General features: G+C 33.8%; 2 protein-coding genes across 2 annotated transcripts; one reads left to right on the forward strand and one right to left on the reverse strand.

Annotated features, from left to right (window-relative positions):
* The first annotated feature begins 198 nt into the window (after positions 1–198).
* On the forward strand, positions 199–3,821 carry LOC141677030 (uncharacterized). The gene is made up of 2 exons (XM_074482762.1): positions 199–2,585; positions 3,347–3,821. The coding sequence occupies exon 1, from the start codon at positions 244–246 to the stop codon at positions 1,774–1,776; it is 1,533 nt and encodes a 510-aa protein (XP_074338863.1). The 5' UTR covers positions 199–243; the 3' UTR covers positions 1,777–2,585; positions 3,347–3,821.
* A 279-nt stretch (positions 3,822–4,100) lies between these two features.
* LOC141678921 (glycerophosphocholine acyltransferase 1) lies at positions 4,101–9,044 on the reverse strand. The gene is made up of 8 exons (XM_074485353.1): positions 8,801–9,044; positions 8,530–8,682; positions 7,738–7,795; positions 7,541–7,641; positions 6,942–7,037; positions 6,772–6,865; positions 5,185–5,422; positions 4,101–4,762 (listed from the first exon to the last, which is right to left on the reverse strand). The coding sequence occupies exons 1-8, from the start codon at positions 8,885–8,887 to the stop codon at positions 4,387–4,389; spliced, it is 1,203 nt and encodes a 400-aa protein (XP_074341454.1). The 5' UTR covers positions 8,888–9,044; the 3' UTR covers positions 4,101–4,386.
* Between the last annotated feature and the right edge of the window lie 5,158 nt (positions 9,045–14,202).

The raw sequence follows: 14,202 nt of genomic DNA on the forward strand, positions 1-14,202 counted from the left end.
AAAGAGATTTTATAATCAATTAGTAAATAATAAAACTTTTTTTCCAAAAATTAACTTACTCTCTAACAGATTTTGAGCCAACAATTCTTTTCCAAAAAACTTTTAAATTTTACCAAACAAACAAGATCCTAACAGTTTTTTAGCTAACCCTACTTTTTTATCCACCGGTCATTTGAATTTTGAAGCCACGAGAGAGACAGAGGAGAGAGATTTAAGAGAGAGAGATTTGAAAAGGGGAGAACTATGACATTCATAACCGTTTCCTCAAAACTCCTTTCTCTTCAATTACAAAGCACAACCTATTTTTATTCTCGTTTTAAACTATTATCATCACTAAGTGTTGTTTATTTTCATTCTCAAAATATAATCAATTTAAGCCCTAATTACAATCCTCATTCCACCCATTTAACTCATACAGAATTACAACAACTTTTATTAAAAAAATCTAAATCCGGTTTCGATAATCTCGATAATGCTCTTGACATGTTTGATAAAATGCTCAAACTACGACCTCTGCCTAATGTTATTGACTTTAATCAGCTGCTCACGGCTCTCGTTAAAATGAAACAATATCTAATAGCTGTTTCGCTCTTTAGAGAAATGTGTATGCTAAGCATTCCTGTCGATATTTTTACGTTTAGTATTGCCATTAACTGTTGTTGTCACTCCAATCGGGTTGATTATGCGTTTACATTGCTTGCTACCGTCTTCAAGCGTGGTTTTATGCCTAATGTGGTAACTTATACTACTTTAATCAGGGGGCTTCTTTCGCAGCATAAGTCTACCGAGGCTAAGCTTGTGTTCGTGAAAATTGTCAAATTTAGAGAAGTTGAATGTGATGTGGTTACTTTTAATATCATGGTTAATGGCCTTTGTAAAACAGGTCATGCAGATATGGCGCTCTGGTTGTTTAAATATATGGAGAAGACGGTATATAAACCTGATATTGTTACTTACACGTCAATCATTGATTCTTTATGCAAGCGTGATCGTGTCAATGATGCTTTGTGCCTAAATTGTAAAATGATCAAGAAAGGCATTTTTCCAAATGTTCATACTTTTACTATATTGGTCAATGCTTGTTCCAGGTCTGGGAAGATGGAAGATGCAAAGCGGTTTATTGAGATGATGAATGAAAAGGGTGAATATGCTGATATTGTCACGTATAATACTCTCATGCAGGCGTATTGTGTACAAGGGCAAATGGATGGAGCGTTGGCTGTGTTGAAAACCATTTCAAGCGAGGAGATTACGCCTAACTATTACACATATAACATTCTGTTGGATGCCTGTTGCAAGCAGCTAAAAATGGACATGGCTATGGATATTTATAGAAATATGGCATGTGAAGGTCTGAAACCCTCAGTTGAAACACACAGCATTTTGTTACGCGGGCTGTGTGGACTGGGTAAACCAATGGAAGCACTGGCCTTTTTTTATAAGATTCGTGATCAAGGCCATATGTTGGATATCGTGATCTACCAAACCATGTTATCTGGTCTTTGCAAAAACCAGTTTATTGATAAAGCGCTGTCTTTATTTCACTTGATGAGATGCCATGGTTTGATTCCGGATAGGGATACTTATAATATAATCATTCGTGGGTGTTTGTGGAATAAGAAGTATGATGAAGCATGTAAACTAGTAGACAAAATGGTTGATTGCGGCTTCTTAGCAGATTCTATTACAACCTCTTTGTTACAACTACTCTCATTAGAAACACATGATCCAACTCTCCTTGCAATGCAACAGAAGTGCTTGCATTCAGGCATGTGACTTTTTTTAATAGTTATTTATCTGTTCTCGGGTACAAAGTGTAGCTTTATAGGCTCCTGTTCCATAGTAGTGGTCATTGTTTGATTGTTTTTTTTCTCAATGATATCCCACCAAAGTCATGATCAGTATTTTTACAATGTTTGCACCTCCTACCCTTTGATTAAATGTCTCCTTGTGTATGCTTTAAAGTTACCTTAACTCGAAAGGATTTTAATTTCGAAGACTTAAGTCTCATTTACTTGTTACAATTTTTTTAATTATATTTTTTAGTTCAATTCTCCCCTATGTTCAAGTTAACAACAGAAGCATGACCGATGCAATTTTATACCCTTTTCAAGCCGTGATCAGTATTTACCCTTCTCGTTATTAGATATGTAGTATTTACCCTTCTCGTTATCAGAATTGTACATACTTCACGGTTCCTTGTTTTCGCGCATGTTACACACTTGTCAATTTGAATGATTGCCTTGCACGAATAGACTATGCACGGGTTGGAGAAATTATGGATGTGTATTTTTTTCAATGAGGAATTTTTTATTTGGAGCAAGATCTACACAACTAGTATTGGAATATACGATCTTAAATCAATTAAATTACATTTTAGGAATGGTGGAATGATTGTGTTTCCACATTCAGCATTGAAAGTACAGTTTCTGTGATCCGAAATCGAATGAAACCAAGGGTCTTGCTTGTTTCTAAGAGAGAAAATATATCTCCTATTTTGGTAATGGGTTTAGTTATACTCCAAGCTTGGTTGCTCTTGAAGGAATGAAGTCATTGCATCCACAAGGTTCTAGGACATTCGGGAGGTAATTATATTTTTAACCTTTTCTTTCGCATCTGTATTTTAGTTAAAATTGATGTCAACAAAATTTTGCTATTCAGCAATGTAGTTTGAAGTTGGTTGCATGTGTAGGTGTGCCCTTCAAACTTAAATAACACTAGGCTAGTGTGTTGAATTGCACCAATAATAGTTGTGTTACTATTATATCCATCATTTCCTGCATTATATTCTTACACATTTTTGTCATCCCTTGCCATACTGGATTATCGCTTTTACCTCTTGTATTGATGACCACTGGACGTTGAAGTTTATGTGATTTTACACTGGTATTCTGTTTTGATTGAGCAACATAATGTTCTTAGTTTGTATGCTTTTAACTTATGAAAATCTAAAGGAACATGATATAGATAGTCTGCTGATCAGAAATAGAATCTGCTGCCAAGCTTAAACATATAGTCTGCTGCCCAGTTTTCCAAAGGCTTAAAATTGTGTTATTAATAATCTTGTTGTCCTGTTCATCATTGATTATTATAATAAATAAATAAGTGAAATTCTAACTCTCTGATCATGCTTCATTTAAGTTATCATCAGATTTTAGAAATACATTAACCTTGCTGTCATGTTCATTAGTTTTGACCTGTGTTAATATATCTAGTTTTTATTGATGCAGCCCCTGCAATTTATAGTTTACAATGTCTTATATATTTTTTATTGTTCGATCAAGACAACTTGATGCAATTTTTTTACTTCTGCACCCCAAATATTTGGTGCTCTGTAATACTGCAGTATTCCTTTCTCTGTGGATGACATGTCCAACTCAACGCAACAAGTAGATCTAGCAGATATCAAACGTCCACCACAAAAACGTCAAAACTCTGGATTTGTTTTCCTGCATCAATGCTCAGACTGATGGTCAAACTGTTCCCTGCCCTGAATCTCTTCACTGACCCGGCTGTGGTACATCTGCACATCTCTGTGTGCAAAAACCTGTGCATATAGTTCTGTAGTTCATCTTTTCATCTGTATTACAATTCTCACTTTCTTCCCTTCTGTTTTGCCTGTTGTCCAGCGCTGGAGATTCTCTTCATTTTTTGTATAGGATCCATTTTTTTCAGAAATTTCTGTGAACACCTGCCGTGAGGTTTTCAGTTGTCTTTTCGTTTTTTCTTCCTTTTTTTCACAATGGCTTATGGAGCCCTATTGTTTTGTCTGTTAAATGTATGTTGTGATCAGGGCTTGTAAATTGACTGCCAACAGTATATAAATGGAGTACATGTTTTTGTGAAGTAATAGAGCAAGACAAAAGTATTTTAGTATTACCAATTTTATTCAAAATGGGTACAAAGGTATAAATAATACCTGCAAGTGATAATCAAGAAAAGATGTCCTACATATATTAGCAGGTTACTTACCACTTGACTCTTTAAAACAATTGATAGCTCGAATTTTTCTGGCTGAAAATCAATGTTCTGTTCTTGGTTTCAAATAAAAAATAAGATACTGATGTCAGTAGTCTGGTTTTGCAAATATGAATAGAATGGTGACATTTATATAAATACAATACGAAGTTACAAACCATAAAAACTCTACTATTAAGGAGCTAATTCAATCGCCATGGTACATGTTTTTGTACAGTTACAGTGCGTATCAAACTCCAAACTAAAACAAAATGTCAGATCCTATATAATTCTATCAATGTTCTATAAGAACAAAAACTTCAACAGCTACATTTTAATTACCAAACACAAGACCTAAATCGTAACTTCAGCTGCATGTTGATTCTACACATAGTGTACAAACAGGTTTACAAGCATTATTTTCCGCAGCTATTGAGACAGGGGTTCACCCATATCAACCGTGTCTAATAATGTTATTGGAGGAGTTTCTTCTTCAACTAGAGCTTGAACTTGTGGAGTCTGTATGGGCTGCTTCTCTGATTTTTTCTTCTCCTTGAGAACCACCTGTCTTGGCATTACTTCCAACAAAAAGCTTCCACCATTCCATACAGATGCAGAAACTTTGAGTATTTGAAAGACAAAATGTAGTTCATACGACAAGAATATAGGAACTGTCAGTGCCATGGTTGCTACCGTGAACACTGCTTGGAGCAGAATATACATGAACATCCGATTCTGATCACCAAGTAAACCACTTAATCGCCACCATAGGTTGTTTGCTTTCTGTGCTTTCTTCGAGAGCTCCCTATCAAGCAACAAAAAATCAGATTCATAATAATTTTCAAATATGATGTAGGAAGAAAATGAACAGTAAACAAAAGGTTTATTCCTCGGAAAGTGTTAATAGGCTTGTTACGTAGTGTGGAGGGTCAGGGTGCATTTTGATTTTCTACAGCTGTGAGTACATGCATAAACTACCAGCCATAATTTTTAACTTTCCTTAGAATTCTATTGTTGAAGTATTTCTTCATTGCAGTTAAAAGTCAAGGATAACCTCTGAAAAAGCTAATAGAAACAAGTTCCCAAAGCATGAAAGAAGAAATTTTAAGCAGCTAGCAGTCTAACTTGTCCATTATAGAATACAGGGCTACACGCACATGTGTTATATCTTACACGGAAAATATGGAGAAATCATATTATGAGATGGCCTTAAAAGTCTTCACAAACCTGTAAGAAGTCATAACCTCAGGGTCTCGTAGCAGCCTCTGACGACGAAGGACATTTACAATCAAAAAATATAAAATCTGCCAAATGGTATAAGCAGCCAAAGGAACAACAAAAAGCCAGGTCCATAGGTAAGATCTGTCTTCTACATAAGGCCATGAAGCTCTTTTAACAGTGCCTTCAGGATGCATGGCCTCAAAGAAAGCTGGATCCCACCACCGAATTGTGAAAAATACCAATCCTGAATTAAAAAAAAAAATAATTTGATTAATTAATATGTGGCCAGTAAATTTAACTTCAGGCCCAACTTTTCATCATTTATTAAAACTGTCCTCAAATTAATTTTAAAAAGTATACCTGAACCTAATACCTATCAGACAACCAGAGTATTGTCATATAATCAATACATGATAAGACTACTGAGATGTGGGTAGAAATAGGGATAAGACAAATATTTGGACCTCCAAAGGTTTGAGTAGCCTCTCCAATATTGATATGTATGGCATATATCATATAAACTTTATTTCTTTCTAACTTCATCTATAAAATTGTCAAGGGGTAAATTTAGTGTTTTTTAAAATTACTTGATCAATCATATGTGATATACTTATTTGTTATATTTCTTATGTGTTATAGTCCCTTAGTGTCCACTTGCAATAATGTATGAGTAAGATTGTGTATAAATGTATGCATCTCGTATTGTGCATAATATCTACTAATACTATATAATAGTTTGAATATTCAAAGGCAGAAAACCTTATTATAGTCTGTCACCATCTTGTCAATCATTTGAGTACAAATCTGGTGTCCACTTGTATGAGTAATTTATGAGTAAGACTGTGTATAATGGAAGCATCTAGACCCTCTAAGTAGCTTAATTTACCTTTGATCTCAATATTTTTAGTTTTAAGCCTCCTAATTTCTATCTTTCGTTCTTCAAACATCATTTTAGTAGACTCAAAATTAGCAAGATAGACATCTTCCTCTCTTGGGACAGGGGAAATTACAGTAGGATGAAGCCCTTGAAGTTCACAATATTTTATGGAACTAAAGGTCTAATGTGCTCCATGGAAATGTGTGAATCAGCAGGAGTTGAGAGATGAGTAGGCATAGAGGCATGATAGATGTCAAACTAAGAGGAAAGCAGCAATCCATAAGGCATATAGTCAACAAGTCTTGCATTCACCATGTTCAACAAAATAACATAGGAAATGTTCAAATTTATCTTGTTTGTGTAAAGAAGAAACATTACTTTCATGTCAAAGAAATCAAAATATTTGCTTTCACTAGGTTTAGGAAGTACATTAGCTCATATTCCACTTAAGATCAACGCAAGGAGTCGAAATTTTGATGAAAAAACTGTTTGTAGTGGATTCCACAGTTAACATCACACAAACAGAACATCTGGTAAAACATTTAGAAAGGGATAAATATTTTTAAAAAGCCATAACAATTTCTAAACAATTTCTAAAATTGGTAATTAAGCATTTCAACCCCCTTAAGCTTAAAATAATCCCTCTACGGGACCTAACAAATAAAAGTGTCATCATAATAACTAACAATTCAATTCAAATGAAATAGGTAACTCACCAGGCAAAAGATGTATCAGGACACTAACCAATTTGTCAACAGAACTAAATACTAAGCTACAACGCCAAACAATCAATGCCCACGCAAGAGGTCCCTGCAATTTTATAGATGAAGTTAGAAAGAAATAAAGGTAATATGATATGGTCTTTTGTTTCAGTTTATATGTTTACCTCGGCAAATGAGAAGGAAACCATGAAAAGCTTTTCATTTTTGGGATAAAACAGAAGCATGACCAAAAAAATTGTATTGGCATAGTAGCAAAAATCCTGCATCGTTGTCATGACAAGTCATCTGTAATTAGAACCGGTAGAATTTTAAAAATTATATAATGCGGAAAATCATTGGTTCATAATTCTTATAGCTATAACTAGTGAAGGAGATTATCCATCCAGTCAAATAATCCTTGAAACAGTGGAGACATGGACAGGAACGAGACAAAAGGTAGTAAAGAGGAGGCATTATTTAGCTTAAAGACAAGACACGTTCAAACTATGGAAAAGTAGGGAACTAAGCCGAAACAGAAAAGTTCCAGAACCAGAAATGTTATGAGATCGACTTCACAAAATCGACATCTTCATAATATGAATTCAAGTTACTTTACCATACATTATGCTTATGTAATATGTGCAAGTTGACATTAATTCTGAATAACATAACAACTAGCGTTGATTTATCAACCTAAATAGATATACCCAAACAAAGTAAAATTCAGTACTGAACATATAAATGGATTAGATTGTATGAATCAAAATTTATAAAGACAACTTACCAAAAGATAATAATGCCATTTTTTGTATCGGTAATAGATCCATCGAAGAGGAACAAAGATGATGTAGAACAAGCAGTATACATAGCGGATATCTTGAGGCCCTAATAAAAAGTAAAGCCAAATGACCAACAAAGATGATATCAATGAAACTCCATTAATTTGGTGTAATCATTGAAAACATATGAATTGGCACCTACTTGCACCCAAAAGAAAGCAAAAAGTTCCAAATGCAATGACACCCAGGAAATGAGTCACCTACAAACCAAAAAAACTCCTCAAAAACCCAAACATTCAGAACCACTTAAAATCAGTGAAGACTCCTACCTTCTAAACCATAATTTCAAAAAAAAACCATTACAATAACACATTCATTGAAGATTTATGCACATTTTTGTAATATTAATACTGCATAATACCTTCATGCTAGATAATTACTGTTTTGTTAATATTTATTTGGTTTTTTCAATATTTATACACACTGATATACTTGTTGACCCAAATACACAAAAGCTAGTTAGGACTAGGAACCAAAAAAAAGAAGAAGATTACATTCAAAGCAAGTTGCTTGTATAATGCAAACATTAAGTCATTGCTTATTTGTACAAGCATAAGCATATACAATAACACATTCGTTAAAGATTATGCACATATTCATTCTAGTAATACTTCTTGATTTCTTCTTGCTCAATACGTAGTGGTAGTGTTTGTTAATAATGCACTCTAAAAGCCAGGATCTTTACACAAACCACCTCTCCATCAGCAAATAGAGGTTCAATATGTGTACATCTTACTCATACTTTACAAGATTCACATTTGTTTAGTTTTTTCAAGATTTATACGCACCGATATACTTGTCAAACCCAAATACACAAGAGCAAATTAAAATTAGGAACAAAAGAATACATTCAAAGTTACTTGCTTGTATCCATTCCATAATGCAAACATAAAGTCATTGCTTATAAGTTATAACTACAAGCATAACCATATACCTTGGTGATGAATCTTTCGTGTTCTTCAGCCTGTTTCGCAATCTTATCAGCTTGTTTAGACAACATCTCTTTGCTTTTAACAGCTTGTTTAGACAACATTTCTCTGCTTTTCACAGCTTGTTTTGACAACATCTCTTTCGTTTGAACCACTTTCTACAATACCCAAATCAAGAAAATCAAGAAATCAATCAAACATCATAAAGATTCAAACTTTATGCAAAATCAAGAAAAGGGTAATTTTATTATATAAAAAGGATATGAATTAACTAACCATGGTTCGATCTTTGAACCTTTGTTTGACTTTCCCAAATGAATGTCCATTAGGCTCTTCAATTCCATTATCTTCATTGCTTGACATTCTTTATGTATGTGTGTGTATTTGTGTGTATATGAGTGTTTTTGATTGGAGGAGGTGAAGGTGGTGATGGTGGTGGAGATGCAAGTCGAGGGGTTGTTTTTTGTTGGAATTTTATTGGGTTTTTTTGACCCCGCTTTTGATTTTATTCATAAAGGAAGTCTTTGGTGGCATATTCTAGCAAATTCTTTATTCTTGACTTTCAAGCTTCAATTTTGTGTATTTGTAGAATAGTTTTGTTGTCAATATTTTTTGATTAAACACTAATATTTGTCTTGTACAATACGAGTCAAGTTACACTAAGATCACATTTTGTTAGATACCACGGAGACCATGCAACTAAAATCTTGCATAAAAATATTACAAAACGTATTATTTTACAAATAATGTTCTACAAACATCATTATTTTATTCAAAATCTTAAACATCTTACATGTACTGCATGTAGAACATTATGTTGGGAAAAAATGGTAGTAACTTGGATTTATCTGAAGTCGTGTGAACACTTTCAAATTGAAGTTATTTGTGGTTCACCCAAATAAATCAATCGGATAAAGTCAGAAATTCTGCAAGAAGAGAGAATGTGTTTTTGTTGTGAGTTTCAAGAAATATGAACCAACCCCTAAAATTGATCAATGCAACACCTATATATGGATGTCAGCAGATGTGTCTTTTGCCAACAGACACATCTCAGCCTTTTGCCAATAGACACATCTTAGTCTAACAGTCATGGCTAAAACTAACACACACATCTTATTTCAACAGGTGTGGCAGCTGTCAATGGTCATGTCTCATAAGCAATAATACCAAAATCACAATAAACTCGAACAAAGAGTGCACTCCGCACTCTCCCGACTTGTTCAATTTAATATTATTACTGGGAATTCGATTCAATAAATAACATGCTGTTAACATAGTCTCACCCCAAAAACCCTCACTCAACCCCGAGTAGGATAACAAGGAATTAACCATTTCTTTCAAAGTCCTATTCTTTCTTTCTGCCACACCATTTTGTTGTGGTGTATAAGGAGCTGTGGTTTGATGTATTATACCAGTAGATCGAAAATATACCGGATCATACTACTCTCCTCCTCTATCCGTACATAGATTTTTAATCATGGTACTCTGATGTAGCTCTACTTCTTCTTTATATATTTTAAAGAAGTCAATAGCTTCATCCTTTGCATGCAACAAATATTCATAACAATATCTAGAAGCATCATCAATAAAAGTAACTACATACTTTTTATTTTCTAATGATGGTGTTGAATGAAAATCACATAAATCACTATGTAATAGTTCTAATACATCAGACACCCTATTAGCATCTTTAAAGGGCATTCTAGTTATCTTTGTCAACATGCATGTTTTACATTTTTCATTTTTAAATCAATAGCATGTATGAGACTCATTTTAGACATATCTTTTATTTTTTTATAATGTACATGTCATAGTCTAGCATGCCATAATTCTGATTTATTCAAACTATTGCTAGTACTAGTAGAAGCCATACAAGCAGATTCTTTATTAAATGGAGTATTTACATTCAACATAAACATACCATTACATAAATAGCCAAAGCCAACAAAATTACCATGTTTTGACAAGATATACTTGTCATTTTCATAAACTTGTTTATATCCATGATTATTTAATACAACACCAGACAAGAGATTCTTTCGAATCCCCGAAACATACAACACATTATTTAATAATATACATTTTCCAAAAGTAAAAAGTAGCTTGACATTTCCTAGTCCTTTGATCGGTTCAGTTGCAACATTTTCCATCTTTAAGATAGATCCATCTTCGATTGGTTGAAAGTCTATGAACCAACAAAGATCTTTACATATATGACTCGTTGCTCCTGAATCAATCCACCAAACAACCTGCACATAAAATGCCTCAGATATTAGTTGAAAGGCATATGTCATAGCCTATTTGTTTATTCGAGGATTTAACTCAACTCAAATAAGGATGTAACAAGTAAATAGTGGTTCTATCGTCAGAAAGATCTCTCAAAGTAACATATGTCAAAGGATTAAGTAACATTGTTCATCTACAGACTTGAGGACTTAATTCACTGGAAGAAGCTCAAGAAATTGATCAAGCCTCAGTGATATAAATCAAGATTGTGGATTTAATCAAGTGACAGAGATCTTGTCAGGGTATCAATTAATTACAGGGATTTAATCTGAAGAAAATCAAGACATGAAGAAACATCACATATGTTAGTCATTCATGAACCAGACAGTACATCGAATGTCAAAATTGAAGTGGTGAAATGGATTCATAAGTTTCAGTGATTTTCAGAAGATTGTCAGAAGAGTGGTTGTTGTTCAAGATTAGTGTTAATTCTCTATTAATTAAGTAAGTCATATAATTTAATTAAGAAAATAAATTATATATGCAAAGATTAATTTATTGATTAATTGAATTAATTGGTTAATTAATTCTGAATTAATATTATGCATTTTTCAGAAATGATTTTGAATTAATATTCAAAATTAACTCAACAAGACAAATATTTGAACTGGTATGACAATTGGATTGTCATACCGAAAGTCTTTCCAAGTCTGTTTAGATTGTCTTGTCGATAGTCTTTTCAGCTTAAAGGATTGTCTTGCCGATAGTCTTGCCAGTTCAATCAATAGTCTCACCGATTGTCTTGCTAGTTCAAAAGGATTGTCTTGCTAGTTCAAAAGGATTGTCTTGCCAACAAATCAAGTGGTTGTTTGATTACTTAAGTACTGAAGCTGATTTTCAACAGAAGACATTGAATATCAAACCAACTGAAGAACACAGAACAAAAGCAGAGAACTTATTGTAATTTCTCAGGACATTAATTTCTAGTATTTATTATTAAATCTAAACCACTAGAAATCATTCTCTTGTTCTTGTGTAACTATCTAGCGGATCAAAATCCCTAGAACTTAATCTCAAATTACTTTTAGCATTTGATCCTTTTTATTTCAAAAATAGAAAAGTTCATGTCAAATTTATTCTAGATTTGGAATAATTTATTTGAGATTAATCCCTTGTAAACGATACTGTTGTTGTAACACCTTTCAAGTTTAATAATAGTTTTATTTAACTTGAATTTTGTTTCACTTTTTTATTCCGCATTTTATTCGATTAAACAGTATAGTTTGTATTCAACCCCCCTTCGACAAACATATTGGGACCTAACAATTGGTATCAGAGCCTTCTGACTAACGAACAAATCAAGATCCTAGAATTTTGTGATTCTTCCACTCCTTGAATTTTTATTTACTCAAAAATTCATAATGACTACACAAAAAGTTGGAACCGTTAAAATTCCACTGTTCGATAAAAGAAAATTATATTATGTGGAAGAAGAAGATGCTCTTGTTTTTACAAGTTGCAAATCCCAAATATCTGGACGTGTTAAAGAAGGGTCCAAAAATTTCAATGGTTATTGAACCAGAGGTTATAGAAGATGATGTTGTAATTACCAAAGCTAGAACCTATGTAAAAGACCCTGAGGATTTTTCTCCTGCTGAAAAAGAAGAAGCCTCATTGGATGCCAGCCTTCAATTAATTTTAGTTGATTCCCTTGATCCCTTGATGAACAGACATGTGATGAACTGTAAAATTTTCAAACACATATGGGAAACTATTGAGGTGATTAATGAAGGCACAGAGGAAGTTCGAGAGAACAAGTTAGAGATCCTAACCTCTGAGTATGAACACTTTAAATCCAGTCCAGGAGAAAGAATCACTGAAGTATTTGAGAGGTACAATGCATTGATCAACAACCTGAACATAAATGGAAAATATTATTCAATCAGGGAGGTCAACAAAAAGTTCCTTTTAACACTGCCAACTCATCTTGAACATAGAATCACTGCCATAAGAGAAGCGAGAGATCTGAATGAGATTTCTTTGGAAATGCTCTATGGTGTGCTAAAAACCTATGAGTTGGAGCAGATTCAGCAGAAGGAAGTCTACGGGAAAGGAAGAGTGGTCAGCACGTCTACTGCTCTAGTAGCTGAAGAACAACAACAACAACAACAACAACAACAACAACAACAATAATCTCAACAGTCAGAGAGAATGGTACAGTCTTCCAAGGCTGAAGAAAATATGATAGTAGCAGAATTTGATCCTCCTACTACAAATCAATTAGGAGATGATTTTTACTCCTTGGAAGAACTGGAGCAATTGGAAGATGAGTCAATGGCCCTGATTGTCAAGAGATTCTCCAATGTCAGATTCAAGAGGAATCCCAAGTTCAAGTACAAGTCCAACTACAACAGATTCCAGAAAGGTGGATCTTCATCCTCTAACACCAGCAGTGGTGGATACAAAACAGGGATGGTTGATCGAAGCACCATTCGATGCTTTAACTGCAATGAGTTGGGACACTTTGCCACAGAATGCAGGAAGCCAAAACAAGTTAGGAAGAACTCTTATGATTCTAATCAGAAGAGTAAATCTGAAAGGGCTTACCTGGAAAAAGGAAGAAGCTGGGATGATACTGACAGTGAAGATAAAGAAGTTGGGAATCTTGCTCTTATGGCTAGTGATGCAAACACCTCATCGTTAAAAAAAGAGGTAAAATTTACTGATGCTGAATTAGTCTATCATCTAGGAGGCTCCTTAGATTGTGCTCGTCGTGATAATGAAATGTTAACTCAACAAATCAAAGACCTTGAGAAAGAGGTCAATGAATTAAGACTTGTGCACATTAATCAAGATAAATTAAAAGAACAAGTATCTTTTCTAGAGAATAGAGTTGACTATTATAGACAACTCGAAACTATTCTCAAAGACAAGATCACCGGTCTTGAGACTAAGGTCAAAGCTTACTTTAATTCTTGTTCTAAGGCTAAAGAGTTCTACAATAAGCAAGCTATTAATCAAACATCTGGAGTAGGTTTTGATTATAATATTTCTATTGGAGAATTAGGCATAAACTCCCCTCCTCATGTTTGTGCTAAAGGTAGGGAAGTACCACATGTGCTTAAGGAGTTGATAAACCCCTCTATAAAAAATCAATTGTTGAACCATTTGATGAGACCTCTTTTATTATTCAAGAAGAAATACATGTTGAAGATCTTGCTAATGAGAAGGTTGTTTCCAAGTCAAGTGTGTCGAAAGTTCCAGTCAAAGTTGTGAAAGCAACTAAGACTAACTCAGACACACCTGAGTTGGATAACAAAAATGTCATGCCTACCATGCATAATTTGTCTGTTGATAATTCCTCTCATAAAGTATGTGGTGTTTCTAATTGCATGTCTTGTGCTTTTAATTTGATGGTTGCTTATTTTAATGATAAGCACGTTTCTAGTGAT

Source organism: Apium graveolens, chromosome 8 (genome assembly GCF_009905375.1).
Source record: "Apium graveolens cultivar Ventura chromosome 8, ASM990537v1, whole genome shotgun sequence".
NCBI lineage: Eukaryota > Viridiplantae > Streptophyta > Magnoliopsida > Apiales > Apiaceae > Apium > Apium graveolens.